Source organism: Euprymna scolopes, chromosome 17 (assembly GCF_053919585.1).
Source record: "Euprymna scolopes isolate OS-2025 chromosome 17, ASM5391958v1, whole genome shotgun sequence".
In the NCBI taxonomy this organism is placed as follows: domain Eukaryota; kingdom Metazoa; phylum Mollusca; class Cephalopoda; order Sepiida; family Sepiolidae; genus Euprymna; species Euprymna scolopes.
Genome location: NC_136498.1, coordinates 48225261 through 48248206, shown reverse-complemented (window position 1 = coordinate 48248206; position 22946 = coordinate 48225261). Strand labels below are relative to the sequence as shown.

At 33.1% G+C, this 22946-nt stretch overlaps 1 protein-coding gene and 1 long non-coding RNA gene across 17 annotated transcripts in view; one reads left to right on the top strand and one right to left on the bottom strand.

The window, feature by feature from the left end:
• Nucleotides 1-13979, top strand: part of LOC145296744 (uncharacterized) — a 62334-nt gene extending 48355 nt beyond the window's left edge. Inside the window, exon 2 of the long non-coding RNA XR_013870018.1 lies at nucleotides 13410-13979. This is a non-coding gene — a long non-coding RNA (uncharacterized LOC145296744). The remainder of the gene's footprint in view (nucleotides 1-13409) is intronic.
• Nucleotides 1-22946, bottom strand: part of LOC145296741 (tetraspanin-18-like) — a 576197-nt gene that overhangs the window by 29702 nt on the left and 523549 nt on the right. For all 16 annotated transcript variants that reach the window (XM_080142765.1, XM_080142767.1, XM_080142766.1 and 13 more), the window contains one exon: nucleotides 4051-4170. In XM_080142765.1, the coding sequence (XP_079998891.1) occupies nucleotides 4051-4170 (120 nt within the window). The remainder of the gene's footprint in view (nucleotides 1-4050; nucleotides 4171-22946) is intronic.

Sequence of the window (22946 nt, the reverse complement as noted above, 5' to 3'; positions counted from 1 at the left end):
TGGCTGTTGCTGCGGCTGTTGTGGAGGTTGCTGTTGTTGCTGCCTCGGTTGTTGGGTTGGTGGTGGGACGGATACTACACTTTGATCTGGACCCGAGAAGGCCAAGGAGCCTGTTCTCATCTACAGTGTTATTCTCACGTTTTGATCGATATAGCCTCCGCCCTTCATGTGTATCTTGTTGAATCATTCTGCAAGAACCAATGTTATCTATATATCTATAAAATAGTTTGTTTTTCTCGCTCTGGTATCGATATGAAAAGCCTACTTTTGCTATCTAAAAATTAATGAAATGAACAGTTATGGATATGCGAGTGACTACATGAAGGTTAACTGATCTGTATATTCCCTTGAAAACAAACGTTAATTACCTGCTCATTTTTTATATAATTTCTAATTAAATGATTGTTTTCATTTCACTATTATGCTGAATATGTAATCTCCACAAATTAAAATATAATATTTAAGCACAGGTTATAACCGGGCAATGCCAGGCAGCTTGCTAATCTATATAATTATAAAACTCAAATGACCTTGTAATGATGTATGTAACCCACTTTCCGGTTTATGACATCAGGTTGCGCATGCGCGCATGACCTGCACACTGAAATATTAACGTTATTATTTTGAAATTATTATTTAACATGGGAAGAGTAGGGTTTAAAATAACTTAAACGTAATACAGAAATGAATGATGTAAAAAAAAAAAAAAAAAAAAAAAAAAACACCCTAAAAACATATCAAAATTTGAATTTAATAAGTATTATGGTATCTGTTCAGTGCGCATTTACCTATAAGTATGGCCAATCACTTATAATTCAGTAACTGTAATTTTTTTTTCAAAAATAATCAATTATAATAAACAGAACGGCTCATGGAAATCTATCTATATTCTTTTTAATATACTTTCATAGAAATGTTTCTGTTATGTCAAAAAAAATATATTTTCTTTACGTCACAAGTGTCACACTCATGAATTCCATAGCTAATATAACATACTGACCCAACGGGTCACGGGTAGTCTAGTACTTGTTAAAATTCAGTTGTAAAGTAATTCTTATGGACGTTGAAGGTTAAATTATCAGTGATGGTAACACTTAAAACTAAAATTGTAAATTACTTTGGACTTCTACCCAGTCATGGCTGACACAATGAGAGCATGCTACTTTTAAATAATTCACAAATTCGACCAGATACATCTGAAGAAGGTCGGAGGTTACATTGATAAAAATGCTGTGAGACTAACACTTAGAATCCAAATATATATATATATATATATATATACACACACACACATCTAAGAGAGATAAATAAAAAAAAAAAGGAACAAACGAAGTTACGAGTTCATTTAAGTTAGACTTCTGGATGAATGAAATAAGAAAACAAAACATCAGTACAAATATTTGAAAATATATTTTTGACATAATGAAATGTTTGATCCTGTTCCATTTCAGAAACGAAAAAGTTGTTGGAAATTAAAAAATGTGTATGTGTATACACACACACACACGCAGGGGTTGGACAAAATGGAAACACTTTGTGAATATATAAATAAAGATTTTTTTTCCACAAGTGTCAACAAATACTCGGCGGATGGCGGCAACCTGGCTGGCTTTGGTGTTGTGGGAGGTCATGTTGGTGATGTTCTTGACGTATGATCAGGGATCAGGGAATGAGGGGGGGGGGGGCCCTGTGAGAGAAGGGTACAAAATCATAGCACTCCACTTCTGAAGCCTGAGTCTCTTTGAACTGGTGCCGAGTACTACTGTGCTGCCACACCCAAAATCTGCCAGCAGCAACCGGATTGCACCAGAGGTTCACCACACTTGTCAGCACATCCAGGTACACTTTGGTGTTGACTTTCAAGCCAACTTCAGAAAGGTGAGGTGGCATGATATGGCCTTGAAACCACACCATAACTATGGCTGGAAACTGTTGCGCTGTGTCCTCAAGTGTTGAACTGTCCAGATTTGCATTTTGAGGATGCTGGTGATGGTCCTGCTGTCATAACTTAGATCGGTAGAGAGCAGGAGTTGTACAGCAGTGCATCTCCGATCTTGCTCATTGAACATTGTGTTACTTTCAGACATGATAGAAGTGCTCTTGGACAACTGGCCCATTGTCTGCAACAAAAAAAGGCCGGTTTTCATCAAATGGAAATGGAATCATGTCTTTTCTAGGGTGACAAATTTATCATTCCACTCTGCAATATAGACCATGTCTCTGCTTTGTGTACGATATTTGCTCTCATCAGCCTCATAAGCTGCAACACAGGTGATGCAGAAGAACAGCCGACTCAAAGTTCGCAGAGAAATGGTGTCAGATAAAAGCTTCACATTGATATAAAATGTTCTGCTTACTTAACTGAACTCCCTGTTTTGGTTAAAAATAAGTTTTCAAATTGGCGCACAAGAAAATATGAGGTGTTTTCTATAAGTTTCCAGACTTTTTATATAACCATTCAAAATTGTTGCAGACTCTTGAAAATTCAATATGTTATTGCCATACATCTTCTGAGATGATTAACCAATTTCTATGATTTCATGTTCAAATGAACAGTTACAGCAGGAATTGGAATACACCCTACTAAAGCCTGATTGTCACAAATGGTGAATTTCAAAAATGCAATCTGGATATGAGGACACTTTAAAAGAATGATATGCAATAAAATTCTGTTTTAAACTTGGAAAAAATGCTACAAAAACGTATGGAATGCTTCAGACTGCTTTTGGACCCTCTTGCATGAGTTTTTGAATGGCATAAGAGATTCAAGGAAACCCGAGTGTCTGTGAGGGATCATGAGAGGTGTGGGAGGAGTAAGAAAGTCAGAACACCAGAGTTGATTAGCCAAATACAGAATTTCATGGATAAGGACAGTTGTGTGTCTATAGAGTCTAAATGCACAGTTTGACGTCAGTGTGGGAACTGTACACGCAATTATTCGTGAGGAACTGAAGATGCAGAAGATTTGCGCAAAGTTTGTCCCAAAGGTGTTCAGAGAATATCAGAAAGAAAGATGTCTTGACAGTAAGGAGATGTTCCTCACCTTCCCTTGCTCCCTATGACTTTTGGTTATTCCTTAAGCTCAAGGAAAACCCTAGAGGCTGTCATTATGAGATGATTGAGGAAATGAAAGAGGCTCTGACGAAGGTCGTTCACAGAAGAGGACTTCCATGGGACCTTCCAGAAGTTGTTGGAACGGTACAACAAGTGCATTACAGCCGGAGAAGATTACCTCGAAGGGGACTAGAGTTTCATATTGGTACTATCAAAAAAAGGGCCCATACAAAAAAAATCTGGAAACTTATTGAATGCACCTCATATGTAAAAGTTTTGCACACATTTTATTTTTTTAAATATATTTTACAAAAATTAGTAAAAGTTGATTATTTTTTGCATAAAATGTCATTATTTCAGGGTTTTGAATTTATTTTTTGTGTTATAAAAAATATTCTACTTTTTAAATAATTTAATAAAATAATGTATTTTAATACGACAAAAAAAAAAAACTTAACTATTTTTGTTAAAAGAAAGAAATCAATATTTTATAAAGTAATAAATTCCAAATGAAGAAAACGTTTTATTATGTATGCAAAAAATAACCATATTAGTGAGTTTTGTAAAAAACTAAATTTGTTTATAAATTTATTAAAACAACGGTTTTAGATTTCTGAAGTGACAAAAGGAGACAAAAAGAATGAACGAAAAAGAGAAAGGACACAGAAGAGAAAAAAAAGGACACAAAAGAGAAAAAAAAGGACACAGAAGAGAAAAAAGGACACAGAAGAGAAAAAAAAGGACACAGAAGAGAAAAAAAAGGACACAGAAGAGAAAAAAAGGACACAGAAGAGAAAAAAAAGGACACAGAAGAGAAAAAAAAGGACACAGAAGAGAAAAAAAAGACACAGAAGAGAAAAAAAGGACACAAGAGAAAAAAAAAAGACAAGAGAAAAAAAAAGACAAGAGAAAAAAAAGACAAGAGAAAAAAAAGACAAGAGAAAAAAAAGGACACAGAAGAGAGAGAGAGAAATGAAAGGAAAAAAGAAAAATTACCTGTCGTTGCAATGAATCCCATGCATCAGTAACAAGTTTGTTATTGGAATTTGTTCTTGTGTCCAAGCCGTACTGATGTTCTATGGTATCCGTCATATGTATGACAATATCTTTTGTCAACTAAAGAAGGGGAGAAAAGAAAAGAACGCCATTGCCGATGGCATTAGTCACAAAAGACAGTAAGCTTCTTTCACAAAGATGACAATACAGGATTAAAACCAAGCTGACTAAGGAATGTACTTTTTTCACGTTCACCCTCTTTTGTCTACGGATGCACAAACATGCATAATTTTGAGGGAAACAGCCAATGGAGTATCTAGTCTACAAAACATCTGCAGAGAACAAAAAACAAAACATCAAACACTAAAAGCTACCATACAGTTGAAAGCCAATCTCAAACCTGATCGAGAAGAAATGGATCAATATATTTAAATTGTAATGGAAAATCAGATTGTTTTTTTTTTTTTTAATTTATTTTTCTAATTAAAAGTTTAACTTGGGTTTATCTCTTTTTACAACATACGAAACTGTTCTACAGATATTGCAAGACAAAACATACCTACACAAGAACATTAATTGAACACACACTGATATTTTACTCGTAGTTGGGATAAGGGGTTTATACCTTTTCTTATTGCATGGTGATATCGGATCTAGTTTTTTTTTTTTTGGCTCCAGATTAATTCTTTAACCTATCTTGTTACTAGAAATATTCTTAGCTGGGTTCATTTTTGCTCAAGAAAAATATATTAATCATTTACAAAGTTACTGTATTTTATAGAATTTGGACGGATCCATTATACTACCAATTTTGATTATATATATTAAAAAATCTCATCAAATTTCGATATATGGGGTTTAGGCAACAAAGTTGTCTGAAATCGACACAGATGATTTGCTTATAGTGGTGAAGGCTTTGTGTAAGATCAGTCACACTTTTTGGAATCACTGCTAACCTCAGTCGGTGCAACTGATATCAGTTTTCCTTCCTATATTCATGAAGATTGCGAGTGCATCTCTCTGTGGTTTTAATGTGCTCATAGATACTAACCTGAGAATATATCCACAAATTTTTCTATTAAGCTACATGTAGAAAAGGGGAGCCTTTTTTTTTCATAAATAACTTTAGCAATTCTTTCAAAAGCTTTAAAGCCTTTATTTTTTTCTGATTGTAATTATCTTCAAACCGCTTTAAAATTTAAAAAAAAAAAAAAATCTACAAAACATTTTTTGCTTTATAGATTTTTTCAATATTTTCTTTAGAGTAAATAAATGTTCTTGCATCATCAGAAACACCACACACAAAAACAAAAAAAAAAAAAAAATAAGCAAAACACCAAACATTTTTAATGCGTTTTTAGTCTCAATTTTCATATACATATATATATATATATATATATATATATATATATATATATTAGACTAGAATAATTACATACCCTAGTGAAGAGTCGTAAAGGAACTAACATTTAGTTTGGTTATTTAATGACAAATAATAAGCATTAAGTCTGTTTTTACACATGGTATCTTAATCACTTTCCTGCACCAAACCTAATGTATTAGACTAAAATTCCTGCACCAAACCTAATGTATTAGACTAAAATTCTTGTACAATAATGAAATTTTCAAAGGACCTAAAATCCTCTATAGTTAATTGTTGACAAAGTTCTACACTTTTCAATAACAAAATCTGAGTTTGTTTTACTATACACAGATTCGAAAAAGTTGTAAAAAACAAATATATAACCAATAAATGTTATCAAAAGCACTTTTCTACTTAACTGGATAAGTTTTTAGTGTTTTTATTTAATGTAAAATGTTTATTCGGTTCAAAAAACGAGTCATGTTGAAGGCTGCCGGCAAACAAGAAAAGATGGCTGCGATTCGCCGGCAGCCTTCAACATTACTCGTTTTTTGAACCGAATAAACATTTTACATCGATACGACGCTACATAAAAATAAAATTCGAATCTATCTCTACTTTCAGACTGAAAACCTTGATAATATAAAACGATTTTCATAAAGTTTCATTCCACCTTATTAAGCTCTCTGTATTTTAATTCTTACTCATTTAATCCTATTTAGTTAATTCTCGATAGTTCTACCATTTTGAATAACAAAAACTAACCATACTACAACAGAAAACGATTGCATGAAAATACAATTTGACTTTGTTTTCAATTAGAAAAAAACTAAGAACTTATAGAATATAAAAATATAAGATGACTTTTATGAAAATGAATTATTAAGCTCTTTGTATTTTAATTGTTGCTAGTTTTTTTTTGGTTGATATGTTCTTATCTCTTAAAAATAGATTTAATGAGAATGTCTTATCTCTATCGACTTTGCTCTGGTCTCAAAAAGAAATAAGACTAAACACCAAAGTCAGAATTTACCAGGCCCTCATCTGCACTATCCTCCAGTATGGCTGCGAGTCTTGGCCTATGCAGTCAAGTGACCTGTACAAACTGGAGGTATTTGACCGTCACTGCCTTTGCCGTCTCCTGTGTTCACTGGCAACAGTTTGTCTTCAACAGTACAATTTGTACTTACTGCAGGATCCATTCCCTCCAAAAATCTCCTTACCAGATGCCGTTGCTCGTTCAGTCATGTTCTTCAGGTGACGTCATCTATGAAGTTATTAATCCAGCACTGCAAGCAGGCTGGAAGAAACGTACCGGTGGTCAACTCAAAACCTGGCTCAAAAATCAGGATACTGAACTAATTCTGACCTCCGCCTTTACAACGTCTTTCGTTGGAACTGCGAATGGCTTGCACTCATAATAGAAGCAGCTTTGAATTGCTGTGCCTGGTCAGCCAGTGTTCAGGACGTGGTAAGCTTGTTGGATAGAGCCAATCCAGGGTGAATGTGCCAACGATGACAATGACCATTATCTGCATGAGGTATGTTTATATATTTGTAGGTACAGAATTCTCGTCAAATGTCATCAACCGATTATTGAATTTTAGAACTCAGCTTCTAGGAGGAAGCTGTTCAGATGTGGATATTTAATTTAGTTTTATGCAAAAAAAAAAAAAAATATATATATATATATATATATATATATATATATATATATAAAAATGCATGTGAAATCACTTTGTGTAAAGTCATACACCCAAGTTTTTTTTGTCAAACGTTTATAGATTGAATAACCTGTTATAACACTTCTCTGATATTCACCCAGAGTCAAGTATTCCAACTTCCACTGGAAACGGAATCTTATGGGAATACAAATACACATGAAATTTCCAGTCAGCGTGTGCATCCCAGGTAAGGAAGATGATATACTTCGTCTACTGTCTCCAAATGGTCACCTATTTTAGCACTGGCCAGGTTTAATGTTGCTTAACTTTGGTGATCTACTCGAAAAGCTGATGTGTCAATGAGATTTTGCTGCATATCGATATTAGAAATCAACTCAAATATTTCAGTTTATTGAATTTGAAAGATTTTTTTTTTTAGCTGCCATAATATGGGCACAAACTATTTAAAAATTTGCATTGAATTTGATTTTTTCCAACTAGAATCAAAACTTCTGCAATCGATTTTGATCGAAATTAGAATAGGGATTCTAGACATATGCTCTTAATCATTGTGTTATGCATCATATGTTTTTTTGCAAACATGTATATAGGATCGACTATAAGTATAGAAATCCAGCATCTTCTCTTCCCATGATGGGGGCTGTCTCCAAAATTCTTTAGGTTAACTGATGTACTACATACATCAATACATTCTACCCAACCCTCTCGGTCATATTCATCAATCACCCCCTCCCTCAATAATTCATATCTCGTATAAGTTGTATAAAAAGTGCCATCTTCATCCTGAAAAAGCTGCCAATAAAATAACCGAAATATTAATGTAGTAGTTTTTTTTTTTTATGGGATTGAAAACATTTCATTGTTGATTACAATTATTTTAGAATTTTATTGTAACTTGCACTGATCAGAAGAAAAACGGCAACATTTTAAGCCATAAGCATAGGTTCTTGCTTTTGGGTTAAGGTAAAAAACAAACAAAAAACAAAAGTAAAACGGGTGTTTGATATTGTGGAATATCAGTTACCCCAAAAAAGATTTGTTCGCTTAAAAAAAAAAAAAAAAAAAAAAAAAAAAAAAAATTTAGGATTATATATAATGTTAAACAAAAAGCAAACAAAAAGCGAATAAAAACAAAACAAAAAAACAAGGATATTGTTTGTTGGCTTAGTAAGTGTTATGGAAAGATCAGCATCGGAAAAACTAATGGCTTCTTTGGTTAGTAGGAGATTAGTAGGCTTTTTAAAGCAGCAAGAAAAAAAATATTGTTTAGTCTTGTTAAATAAATGAAAACATTAAAAAATAAAAATACGCCCCCCCCTCCAATAACTTCATGTTGCTTCTGCCAAACAGATGTATCATTCTTGTTCGCTTTTCAAAGAATTCCATATTTTCTTGTATAATATCGATCCATATTTTGAGGGAGAAATCTATTCCACACATCAGTAAACCTTTGGCCTTTAGCTAGAAGCAAAGTGAAGTATCTGTTCCAATGTTATAGTTAGTCTATTCTGTCATTGGTTATTAAAGGAGAAGTGTTAAACAAAAACAATTTTATTTTTGTCCCAATCCAGAACGCTCCCTTTGATTAAAAATTGACTTTGTGTCTGTCCTCATGATGAGACAAGGAAATACGAGGTGCCTCCAATAAGTTTCCAGACGTTTTTGTACAGACATTTAAAATTGTCATAGACTCTTGAAAATTCAATATGTTAGTGCATGCCATTTTATTCATAAATACCCATTCAATATTCTGAGAAATTATCTCAAATTGTGAAAATACAGTTTTGTGATATTGATCCTCAATTATTATAAATAACTTCCTTGATCCACATCTGTGGAAATTTTCCATTAAATTCTATATAAAAAACAAACTTTAATGGCTTCTTCTTTGACACTGCGTGCCCTATTTCCACCACATATGAAAAAGAAAAAATTTATAGGCTTTTCAAATGGTTCAATAGTTTTGTTATAATTCATCTAACAAACAGATCTACAAACAAACTAATGTACATGAAAATATTGACCAAAGCTGCTCATTATACCTTAATCGAAGTTTCCAGAAATCAAGGGGTCATTTTCTGGGAATAACACTTGATCTCTATAAAAGTTACATAGATATTCGACTATTGCATTAAAGTCTCCTTCACATCTATAATGTTGAGTTAGTTAGGAATATTAATCTTCCTCTTATTTATTGACTAATTTACTAAGTTATGGTATATTTTTCTTTTCGTTTCTTGGACACTGGATTCCAATACAAGAATTCATCTAGTCTGGTAGAATATCCAACTTAGTGTTGTTACTATACCGAGGGTTTTTTATTTATGCTTGAATACTATGTTATTTTGAATATTTAGTCAAGGTTTACTTGTATGAGGAAGTATCCTCATGCCAGGTTATCCTGACAAGTCTTTATACAAAGAGACCTTTAGAGATTCGAGGACAGTGTCCAGTAGGCATTCAAAGGCTTTTTTTTTTTTTTTTTTTTTTTTTTTTTTTTTTTTTTCTGAAGAACTGAAATTTTTCAGTGAGTTTTATATTTATCAGCTCAACTATTTTTTCTTTGCTTGCTAATTTCAGTGTATAATAATAATAAAAAAGAATTTGTAAAATTAAGTTTTCAGATTATAATTCATGTACAAACATCCATAATCTACTTTTATAATGTTAAATTTATTTACTAGCAGGACTACTCGGCGTTGCCCAAAGCAAAAGTGTAAAATATTTCTATTAAAACTTCTATCCCTCTAGATATCTCCACCCTTCTGCTTTCAACTTCCTTTCTTCAAACCCATGTGTCTCTTCTGCTGAACCCATTCCTCACCACACACACACATCTTTATATAATAGATTCCTTATGGAATGAGTTGGCATTTTTATTTCAAAATTAGTACTCACCCTGACACACCTCAGCCCAGTTGAACCTCAGAGTAGGAATATTTTTTCTAAGTTTCAGATGTTATTCACTGTGGGCAATGCTGATCAAAATATCAACTTGATGGATATACAAACATTTATGCTGACATTTGCTCTTTATATAATAAATAAATTTCAATGAATATTTCAATTCTTGTTGAATTGATAAACATGAGCTCGGTTTTAGCAGTAAAATTCTTTAGAATGTTTCTGACTTGGGAGCGTCGTTCCTTCCTCTACGTTTTATCCGTTTCCACTTTCACATTCCAAACATACACATCACTCAAAAACTAATACAAACCGTGGCGATGCTGCTAATAGTTTGTGATACATAAATAAGAATAAAAAGAACTACTTCATTCTTTAGTTAATTACATTATAAAATCTATTAACGATTAGTATGGCTGTGAATCTTCATTGCTTTGACTCTTGAGTATATATCCGGTAATATGTTTTTATATAGATGGATGTGGTTTTCGGTTGATTAAGTGTGTCTGTGTTGGATATATACCCGAGAGTCAAAATAATGAAAAGAATATTCTGTTGTCACAGCCCTAATAATTAGTATAGAGTATGTCCCTTAACATAAAATACATAATACTATCTGCAATCAAACCATATATGCTATAAAAGGAATACAAAATATATTCAATTCTTGATATAAAAATATAGTGTGGCCCACTTAAAAGTTGCCCGGTATCTCTCTAATCTTTCTCTTCATGACCAACTGACACCACAAGACAAAATGCAATTCTTTTTCCAACAAGATGGCGCTACATGCCATACGTCTCACGGATCACTGACAAGAGTTCATGACATGTTTACGGAAGAGAGAACAATAAGCAAATCGTTATGACCACCATATTCCCTGGAGTTGTCATGTGATTTTTATCTTTGGGGGACTTTAAAACAAAAAGCTTATGCAAATAATCCTCACAATCTAGACCAACGAAAGGAGAACTTTACCAACGCTATTAGGAGAATCCTCAAAAAAGATCTACAAACATTAAACGTCCCCAGAAATGCATAGATATCAACGGGGAACACTTCCAGCATCTTTTATAGCACTACAGGTAATTTAAACAAAATAATGTTCTCCTCTCTAATACTTTTTCTGGGCTACTTTTAAGTGAACCACTCTAAGTATCAGGCTGTCTGAAGATACTGGTTTCCGGTTCTAAAATGCACCAAACATGGATATTGTTTTTTTTTTTCCTTTGCAAAACTCAAACAATTTACCTCAACAAAACAAAGCATCATGAAAAAACAAAGACATTGAAAAATAAAAAACTTTTGAAAACAATAACTGAATTTGACATTAAATCACCCCAAAAGGGTTGATATGCCGTAAAGCAAAACGGCCAAATTCTCCAGTTGTAAATATCCAACAGTTTTTGTTTCATCACCATTCAGTAATATGTTAGGAAACTTTGAACAATGGTAGACCTGCACAATGCACACTTCTCCTTATTTTTTCTTTTCATCTTTTGTCAAATGATTGTTATTAATTCGACACTAATCTACCAGATTACCCTCCCACCAAAAAAAAAAAAAAAAAAAAAAAATTCAATATGCCAAGATTTTTAGGGAGTGTTCAGCTACTAAAACAATATTCTAATAGTAGATACTCCATATTGAAACCAGTCAGCGTTTGAAGGCCAAACTGCTTTTAAAAAGGCCAATTTGGTAACCCCGAAAAAAATCAAAATTTTGCAAATTTGTCCTTTTTTAATAGCAGTTTAGCCTTAAAAACCCGACTGATTCCAATATGAGGGATTGATTTATTAGTATGTTGTATTAGAAATTGAGCACCACCTATAAATCTTTAAATAATGAATTTTTTTGTATTTTTCTTTGAGATAATCTGGTAAATTAGTTTCCAATTGCTTAATAATCTGCTGAAAAAATTGAAACAAGACAAAAAGAAGAAATTATATATATATATATATATATATATATATATATATATATATATATTAGGGCAGTGTGCATTGTACAGAACAATTTTTAAGACAATTTAAAAAAAATTTTTTTTTTTTTTTTAAATCAAATAAATCTCTAATATTTTTTCTTATCCTACATAAATGCAATCAGAATGTGTTTAATTGTGAGCAAGATTTAGCATGGTATTCAAATGGATTGATTTTCTTTTCGCAAGAGATACAAGTGGGTTAATGTGTACAGCCCATTTTTATTCTTGCTAGTGGGATTTCTTTTCTGTTCAGTTTGGTATTTTGTTCCTGCTTTATAATTTTTTGGCATTATATTCTTGTTGGGAAATTCATTTCAGTGAGTTTTCCATTTTTCTGTTGTGTATGTATTGACCAAAAACGAGCGAGATTAGTACAAACTCGAGAACACTAGGTTATAAGCAGATAGGCGGAATAGTTGGCTAAATCTGTAGCATCAGCCATCTGACACATGCCAACCATGGGCACTTATTGCTATTCCTCTCCACATCATTACTACAGTTATGAACAACAAGGAGGACTTCATGAAGACTAAACAATCCTGAGGGACTTTCTTTGCAAGTTGTGTGCAAAAATCAGATTTACTAACCAGAAGCAGCGTCTCCTTTTTTTCTTTTTTTTCACTAAAGGAATGGCAATACTGCCCTTTAACCATTTAGTTTTTTTTTTTTTTGTCAGATTAATTGACCAGTTTTTTCCATTTTGCTAATAATAATTTGAGATTAAGTATGTCTGTTTGAAAATATTGCTGGAAATTGAGGTTTTTAAACAGGTCATTAACAGTACAATTAGAGTTATAGCTGGAGTAGTTCCTTAACAAAAAAAAAAAAATAAATAAAATAATAAATAATCAAATAAAACAGAGGGGCGTTCACAAAATGAATCGAACAAGTAATCCACATAAATTATTTCTAAAAACGAAAACATAGCATAAAAGCTTAAAGTAAAAAAAGCTCCCCACGCCTTCTCTCTGCAGAGTAAAATAGGCTCGTAAAAATAACAAGGGATAAAGCAGAAAAATAAAACTTTCTTTGGTGCTTTTATAGCTGGGGATTCATAGGAACCTGAAGGTCTGATTGTGATTTACGAAATAAACCAGAAATGGCAGAGTTTACTATTTGAAAGTTTATGAAAGAAAAAAAAAAAAAAATAGAAAGGCAGACGACATTAAAGCATAAATATGCAAACCAGGTTATGCTAAGTTAGGGTTAAAAATTGCTTTACCTCCACATCCCCTTAATAAGTAATGTTGAAAATAACAAAAAGCATAATATACAGAGTATTCCAAAAGTCTTGGACACATTTCAAGTCATCATATTTATTTACCTGAATAGTAGTAGTAAGATGAAAGTGGTGCCGTTTTAAAGCATCAAGTTTTTTTAAAGCTATTGATTTTTTTTCATTTTTTTTTTTTTTTTCCTCCAGATCCAGTAATGGCGTTCACTCAAAGTTTTTTTAGCGCTTGAATTCGCAAAGACTGAATCATGGACACTTGTTCAACGTGAATTTTGCAAAAAAAAAAATCTTACATCTTTTGATTTTTTTGTGAGGATTTGTGAAAGGACTGGTTTATGTACCTCCCATTCCAAGAGACGTGGATGAGCAGAAGGCCCGAATAACAGAAGCTGTTGCAACCATTGAATGCTGAGATGGGCTTGGCAAGAATTGAACCATCAGCTTGATTTGTGTCGTGTGACCAATGATGCTCACATTAAACGTCTTTAAACATTTCATGAAAAACTTTAGATTAAAATCTTTCTGATTATACCAGATGTGTTTTTATATCCTTAATAGTTCTCGAGATATTCAATGTCAAAATGTGTCCAAGACTTTTGGAACATCTTGTATATGTACATATTTAATAAGGTAAATAAATCTATTCACCTAATACTTATTTATGGTTAGTTTTTGGTCTTGTAGAATTCTTTTTAACTCCATACATTATCAAGCCTTGTATGGAGCAATTTCAATAAAAAAACAAAAACAAAAAAAAAATGACCCCCCCCAAAAAAAAAAACGTAACCTTAACTTAGGGTGAAAGAAAAAGAAAAAGATTTTTCATTTAATGCCAATACTAATTGACTATTCAGTAATGACTGCCATTACTGGTCTGTTCTGCAACTCCCAATCAAAACATTCAGATGCATATGTTCCCCAGCCAAGAAGTACCATTTTTTGTTTGTTTTTAATTTGAAAATTCGAATTGGGAAAAAATAAAGAACAGATATTTTGGGGGTTTAACAAATAAGTTTGTTTGTGTCATGACAACACGATTAAACTCACCCAGCCATGGACCTAGTCAAAGGAGATATAACACATTTTACTTGTAAGAAAATAATTTTACAAATCAATAACAATTTTGTCTTTAGAAAAAAAAAGAAATCACTCTTATCAACGAAAAGGCAAAGAAACTTAATGTTTATACACAATTATGTAGAACAGGTGAAACAGATAAACAAAATGTCCGACTGACATAAATTGGTCGATGCTTATTCAGAATAAAGTCACAAAAATTCATTTTCATTAAAAAACAATGCTATCTCCTTAATTTTTTTTATGTCAAATTCAACTAGAAGCATTGTTATTGCCTTAATTGTCATGTCGTAGTTAGTAACATTATTGCACTATTACATAAAACATGCATTTTCATGAGTTCAATCTATTGTTTCATAAGATGAGAACTTAAACAAGGGAAATAACTCAGTTTAGAATTCTAAGTTATTGTTTAAGCATAACTTACAATTTCTTTGAAAACTATTTTCATTAATAATTAATTTTTCTGCATTATCATTTTCTGTTATTTAATATTTTCCTAATTTCGACATGACAATTAAGTAGATGGCATCGGTTTTAACTTAAATTCAATATTTCAATTTTCGAAAATTGAATTGAATTTTGATTAAAACCAACAGCATCTATGCCACATTTCAGAACTTTTGAGATGAGGATTGATAATTCATATTTGGGTTATTTGGACTCTAGTCGATGTAACCTAAATTATTTCTATAAAAAAAAAATTGAAGGTTCACCCCCACAGCACAGAATTGGTTAAAGAACCTTGGCCCACAAGGCATTTGGTGCTGGGGGGGGGGGTCCAGTTATACGGTGCAGAACACTCACCATTCATCAGAGCCTCGTCTGCATTGGCAGTGGTTTTGATTTGTGTGGGAAAAGCCTAGTATGACGCTAAGACATCAGTGTATTTTTAACGTCCACACCAAACCTTGACCAGAAGACCCCCCCCCCAAAAAAAACAAGCATTTTCATGATAGCATCAAGGAGAAGTGGTGAACTTTCACGTTCCTGTTGACAGTTGGGAGTCCTTATCATCTGATCAGAAGCAGTAGAGGGCACCGATGTACAGGGGTGCAGAAGACTTTGAAACGGCAAAGATAGACAGAGCAAATTCAAGAGAGCATGTAGGAAACAAAACCTTGCCATGCAATAATGGGAATCTCTGGATCTGTGAGGTGTGAGATTGGGCTCTGTTGTCCAAGGCAGGTCCCGTTAATCACACGAAAGTGCTCGATGATACAAGTTCCATTGCCGTTTCATCCATATCAATGACCGTCATCAGTGCCATGTCTGTTTGAGGGTGTGCAAGTTGCTGGTAGGACTGAAAAGTCATCTTTGGGCACATGGACGTTCGGTGACTGAGGTAGTGGCACTCGTCTGACAAGATGTCGCAATCATCAAGTAAGAATTGCTCAAGATTTATACTCTGTCATGGCTGATGGAACAAGAGCAATCTACTCATGAATTAAAGGGTTCTGTTTGAAATTTTGTACAGCTTCCCTAGTTCAAGATAAAGCTAAAGAAGATTAGCGGTCACATCAGCTGAAATATTGTGCGAATAACATTCGAGATGAGAACAGTAATTTGAAGAATACGGATTATCCAGCATTGCCTATAGCTAAAAGTGTATATTAAAACTTCCATCTCTCTACCTCTATCTATCCATCTACCTATCTCAACCCAACTCCTTTATAGCTTAACATATATGCAGACAACGCCTTTATATAATAGATCCCTCAGACAATGGGTCAGAATTTTCTTTCAAAATTAGTACATAATGCCAATTAAAAAAAGAGGAAAAAAAAAAAAACAAGCCTCTTCCTGACAAAATGTGGCCCAGTTGGCTCTCAGAAGATTAAGTTTTTTCTAAATTTTAGACATACATCCAGGGTCATGCTGATCAATAAGAAATCAAATTTGTAGCTGTTTGTTCTGTAGTTTGAGACTTTTTGCTGGACATACAAACACACATACACAGACAACTGTCTTTTATATAATAGACTAGCAGGGCTACCGGTGTTACCTGAAGCAAAAATATTACATTTCTATTTAAGCTGTCTACCGTTATCTTTCTCTATTCCCCCCTCCCCATTTCACCTCCTTTTCCCCAAACTCCTCTTCCTCCTCCACCCAGTACATTCCTCTCTAGCTGAATAAAAAACACAGAGTCTCATTTATAATAGAAGATTCATTGTGGCACTAATCAGCATTTCTTTTTCAAAGTAGTACATAACACTGGAAAAAACTACCTTCCCGGACGAAACCGGACCCAGTTAACTCTCAGAGAATCAATTTTTTTTTTTAAATTTAGATATTATTCATCAGGGAAAAGCTGATTAAGAATATACAAACTTTGTGGGTGTTTATTTTGTTTTTTATTTTTAGCTCGACATACAAACACACATACAAACAACTGCCCTTTATATATATATAAAAAAAAGCTGTTAATTAGATATTCATTCAGTATCAATGTACGTGTGAGGGATTTTTATGTGGATATCATTTAAAATTAGATCAGATGGACGACACAGATTATGAATGTTTTTTTTTATTTTTTTTTTTTTATTAGAAACTTATTTAACCGTGCATATAACATACAGATTCTCAACGGATAGTCTTAGAATATGAGGGGGCTTACAATGAGGTATATGTTCTAATAACTATGTTTATCTTAATCAGTGGATATTAAGCTCTCAATTCTACTAACAATGTTATGCATCAGCCCCCTCCCACACACAACCAACGTAAGCAAATGCATTCTAAAAGATTTAATTTAAATGATCAAGTGTAGATACGATCTAAAACATCTTTAAAAAAAAAAAAATCAAAACAAGAAAACTTGTAATATGCAAGTTGAGAACTGAAATTTTTTTTTTTTTAGACTAAGCATTCCTTATCGTCATTTTCTTCTGTTTGTAACATGGCCATTACATTTTCACTTGGACCCAACACATTGTACACAGAGAGTCACAAAGGAAAGAAATTTGACGCTTTTCAGTTTCAGTTGAAACAAAAGGCATTTATTAAGTCGTTTTATCATCAAACATAATTTTCTAAGCTAGCGACAATACAGCACATCCCAGCTATTCTCTCGGGGTTAGTTATCCGTTTACCAGTCCGCAGCTATATCTATGACAACTGGTCATCTGTCAATTTTTATTCAAACCTTGGATTGCATTATTTAATAATTTCTCGCACCAACATGTGCTTCCAAATCACTGTCGCTGCCAGAGCCTTAAAAAAAAAAAAAAAGAAAAAAAAACTCCTTTTCTTTCCCTTCTCTTCCTTCGACCAAAAATCTTCTCACCATTCTCTTACGCAACAGGAAATAAATTTATACTCCCCTTTTCAGATTTTCAGACGAGGTACTACCTGAAAGAAGAGCATTCTTTTCAGGAAAAGACTAAACCGTTTCCCAGTTCAAAGCGAACACCTCAGCTTTGATGAGATTCGAGACTGGTTTGCTTATTTCGTAGTTCATATTGATATTGTGTTTAGCTAGCGTACATCTTATAATATATTCATCATTCTTACTAGCATATATACCCATACTTCAACCGTTTACTTTTAACTCATGTGTCTAAGAAAACACTGAATATGATGAACGCCTGTTTGGAGGAGATATTTGAACAGATAATCACTAGCAAAAATTATATACAGGGTTTTTGCAAAAGTCTTGGCAACATTACTAGTTATTAAAAATCGTTATGTTCCCAAGACTTTTGAAACACCCTGTATATATGAGTATTTGAGGGGTACAAAATTTATATAATGCAATCATGAAGGGAAGACGAAAATTCATGATTAAAATGTTAAAATAAAATCCATGTTTAAAATAAAATTAATTTTTATTCTCTTCAATCCGTTAATTTTATTTTAACACTTTAATCATGAATTTTCGTCTTCCCTTCATGATTGCATTATATATATATATATAAATAACTAAAATATTTCAAATTTTACAGTCATAAAGGCAATAAAACCTTGAATCGATGACTTTGATTAAAAACAGGTTACAATTAAAATAAATACAGACATGCTGAGGTTAATGACAGTGAAAGCGTTTGTTAATTCTTTTTTTTAGGGGTGCAAAAAGCAATGTTAATACAAGGGGGAAGACAACCACAATTCATGCAAGAACAAATAAGAATTATTAGAACTGTAGAGTTTGTTTTTTATCAATATGCTCATAGCATTGAAAAATGTAACAATATGTTGGCCGTTGCACTTTCCGACCTTCTTCAGGTGCCCTATGTTTTCAACGGTAACCTTCAAGGAATTTTACCATGTGATGCTACGTTTAATCTTTGAATTCGAATTTCAAGAAGAATTATCCAACATCTTCACTCTTGTCGTAAATAAAACTAGTCTTGCATTTTAGATCGTCTCCTATTAGAGGTGGGGAGACTTTTGTGTTCTTACTGATGCTGGGTCGAACAGAGCTGAGAGAGAAAAGATAACAAAATACCAATGTCTTATTCAGGACATGAAAAGAAACTAATCTTCAAAACTACCTGGCAAATATACCCGGCGAACCAAGTGCATAAGATACTAACAATTATACTTAAAGGTATGGTTAAAAAAAAGAAAAAAAAGACCTCTCGGTTGGAATGTAGGAGATAGCAGGTGAATGTCGTCCTGTAGGATGCTCCACCCCCACAGTTAGAACAAAATGACAAAATAAAAAAATAATAAATAAAATAAAGAGAACTTTAATGCCTGCTAGATACCATTCTCAGGTGTCTTCAGTTTAAATGTTTTTCAGAGGCATTGACATGCCGACACTTCTTATTAGAAGTAAACACTGGCAGAAAAATGGCGTGCTGTCTCCATGCCATCCAGCATGTTCCCCTCTTTCCACCGGAATATGGACAAGGACATCCCAACTATTAAGAGAGGGCAACTTTTAAAAATAAAATAGAAGACGTAGACAATGAAAAATTCATAAAATATGAATAAAAAGAAAAATACTAGCAGATCAGCACCCAGGATGAAAAGGGTCCCTTAATTCATTTATACACCAGGTGGAAAGAGGCAAACGATGGTGCATGCTTTCACCTGTAAGTTACATCGGCAGAAATGTTGAGATAAAAACTAAAGTGAGAATATTAGTCCAAGGTGCATCCCTATACTGGAAGTGGCACTACAGTTATTACAGAGGTCAATCAGTCAGCACTGAAGCCTTGATGAAAAGGGTCTTGGCCCCTCTCCATTTGTAGCAACAAGAAAAATCAATAAAAGGTATAAAAGCCCGGACATATGTGGTTAAAAAAAAAAGGGGGGGGGTCGTTTTGCTATCACTATTTAACTTAAAAAGTGGAGCAAAACGGCAAATGTAATCTTGAAGCAAAATTTTTAAAAAGGGGGAAAGAAGAGAGGATAAAATGAGGAAAAATATTAAAAAAAAAAGAAAAAAAAAGTGGAATACTATCTTTCAATGTTTAATTAAGAAGGAAGTGGTGTAGTATATGTTCTGTGGTGACGACACCATCTTCTCAAGCATTACCGCTTCCTTTTTGTGAGATAGTTAAATATATATTAGCAAATCCAAAGGAAATGAAATTTCCAAAATGGAACAAAAATTTTATAATCCGATAATCCGACCCCCCCCCCTACACACACACTCTCCTTGCTTGGTACAATACAAGTGTTGTATAGAACTTCCCCGGAAACACTGATTCCAAACAACACTAGTTGACCTTGCTAGGCTAAGAACAGAAATATTATTTTGGTAAAATAACTTTAGTTGAAAGTTAATTATGTAAATAGTTCAGTGATATGTTTATAGATTTAGTGTGACACTCACGAAGATTCCAGTATGTTTCACTGCATGTTGTAAAGTGTCGCACGTGTATATTTCATCTCACACCCAACAGCTGTGATCGACACCAAAGACGCCGGCCTATAATAAGGAAAGGTATGAACTTTTCCCTCGTATTTTATCTTCTAATATGAACCCCCTATTCAACATAAGATAGGTGTGAAGGGTTAAGGAGTATTTAAAGAAAGACTAGAGAGAGGGCATCATTTAAACCTCCACTGAAAGGGCACAGAGTACTTGAAAATTGAATTATGAAAAGGCTTATTGTCACTGAAATTCCACAGAAAACCAAGTACTATTCTCAGAAAAAAACAAACAAAAAAAAACAATGGTAAACGGCTGTTACAAGAACACAAAATGACTTGACACATGTATTGAAAGAAGTCTAGTGTGCTGAAATCTGTGGCCTGTTTACTCATATTTAGGAAACTAATTTTTTTTTTCAGCTAGAAATCACTTAACGACTTGTGAGAACACCAAGTGAGTAAAATATAATAGTACAAGTTAACGGAAAAAAAAAGACTTGCCACAAAGGGAGTTAACTGTGGTTAACTCAAATCAGCGGTTTAAATCTTTTGATGAATTAAAGATGTGGGTTCTTTAAAACGTTAAGTATCATTAGCTATTGAAATTATGAATAAAAATTAGCACAAGGTTATCAATTACGGCAAACAAAAAGCACCAGAAGAAAGCTAGAAAGTCCAACAGTCGAAACGCTGTGAACATAAACATATTTTAAAACAAGATATTTGTTTCTTATTTAAAAGCGTTGGATTTATTTATTTTTGTCGTTTTATAAAATTGTATTAAAATATTTGCTTTTATAACTGAGACAAACAATGATTGTTACTTATGCAGAAAACGACTCATTTTCCCGTAAATGTTGCGATGTGTTCTGAACCGATGACTCTAAATTTCGAACAGTTGCAATGTCGTGGGACCACATGTATTTCTGATTAATTCTATTCTTGGTAAAATGAAAGACATTTTTCCGGCAACTGCAGCATAATCTACAAATCCGCTCGCTTCATTATGACGGCTTTACTAAAATGATTTTTTTAAAAAATGATTTTAATTTTTTGCGTGATTAAAAAGCTAATAGTTATTTCCATTTATTAACTGTCGTCTGCTGTATTGACTGAGCGTTTCGTCATATGCTGGTGGTTTATGTAAGCTGCTAGAATATGCAGAGACAATGTTCACGGAAAAAAAAACCAAGTCGTTGTCTGCATAAGTATCGAATCATTTTCAATTAATATAATTTTTTTGACATAAAACAAATGCGATAATTTCTCATGGTTAGTTTTATCTCGACATTCACAAAACCTTCCTTTATTCATGTGAAACTTGAAAAAAAAAAAAAATTGTTTTTATGTGGGTCCCGTTTACAACATCTATACAGTACCAAAACGATTCCGGACTTCTCAATTTACATTTGAATAAGTTACATATTTTATTTTTCCATGATTAAAAAATCAGTGAACATTTTGAAATTGTATATATATTGTAAAGAGAGCCCGCCATATGCATGTGAATATGATATCGTCGAACATATCAAATATGATACCGTCGATTTTACTGTAATCAATAATAACAATAAGAAAAGTAAATAATAACAAATGGTAACGTAAGCCATCCTACAGTAAGCCTTCGATGGCCATGTTTATTATTAAGGTCTCTAATAATAAACATTGCTGACAGAGGCTTACAGCAAGATTGTTTACGTTATACCGTGTGTGTGTGTGTGTGTGTGTGTGTGTGTGTGTGTGTGTGTGTGTGAGAGAGAATTTGCATGCATTATAAAGAAAAAAAAAAGAATAAAAAAAAAAGGAAAAGGCGCACATTGTCATTTACCAAATTTCCTCGACCAGCTTCATGTTCTTTGTTTTAAATTTTTTTTTTTTTTTTTTTGATGAGGATAAACAATGAGTTGCATTATTCGGACTACTATTCTCATCTTGGTTTTTATCTGACACTTCTGCCGATGTAACCTCCGACCTTTTTTCAGGTGCATCTTTTCCAAATTGAAAATCTGTCAAACTCTGGAACCAAAACAGAATTCTGAACTGCACTTTATTTAATCCAAGTGGAGGGTAGATTGCTCTTGTCCACTCAACCATGACAGGGTAGAAATAGTAAGTTGTTCATAGTTATTATCGCCTTGAACATCTAGAAAACTATCCCTTAGAACTGATTGTTTGAACGGATGTGAAGGTTTAGGGAAAATTCTATGCTAATTCATTTAGGAGAATTATTTTTCTTTGCAACGTGGTTCGATTTGTTTTACGGCATATCAACCCTTTTCAGATTATTTAATGCTGAATCACTTTAAAAAAAAAGTTTTTGTTTCAAGCTCTTCACATCTTCAAATATTTGTGACGTGAGGTCCGTTATTTTGTTTGACAGCATAACCGTTTTTTTTTTGTGTGTAGGGGGGGGGGAGGGCTGTTCAATAACAAATTCGGTAATTTTGGAAAAAGAAGTTTTATGCTTCAAGTTCACATCTTCAAATATTTATTCATCATTTTTAGTTTGGTTGCCTTATTTTAAGGCATATTGGTCCCTTTTTATTCCTTGCGCTACCTGTCCACATGATGAGACCGATAAAGATCATGTATGATAGAGAGAGAACAGCCTATCCTCATGGATTAAAAAGGAGCATAAATTAGGCCTTGGGTTTACTTTTGGAAACCTCGTAATTCTCACTTTATTTTGTCCTTTAGTTCTTACATTCCATGAGTGATATTTCTGACAAAGGAGGAAGTTTTCCGGGTCGGAATTTATCCATCTCATATTTATCATCCTCGTTTTTTTTTTTAGCTTGAAGTGGTATTTTCTCTTTAGCA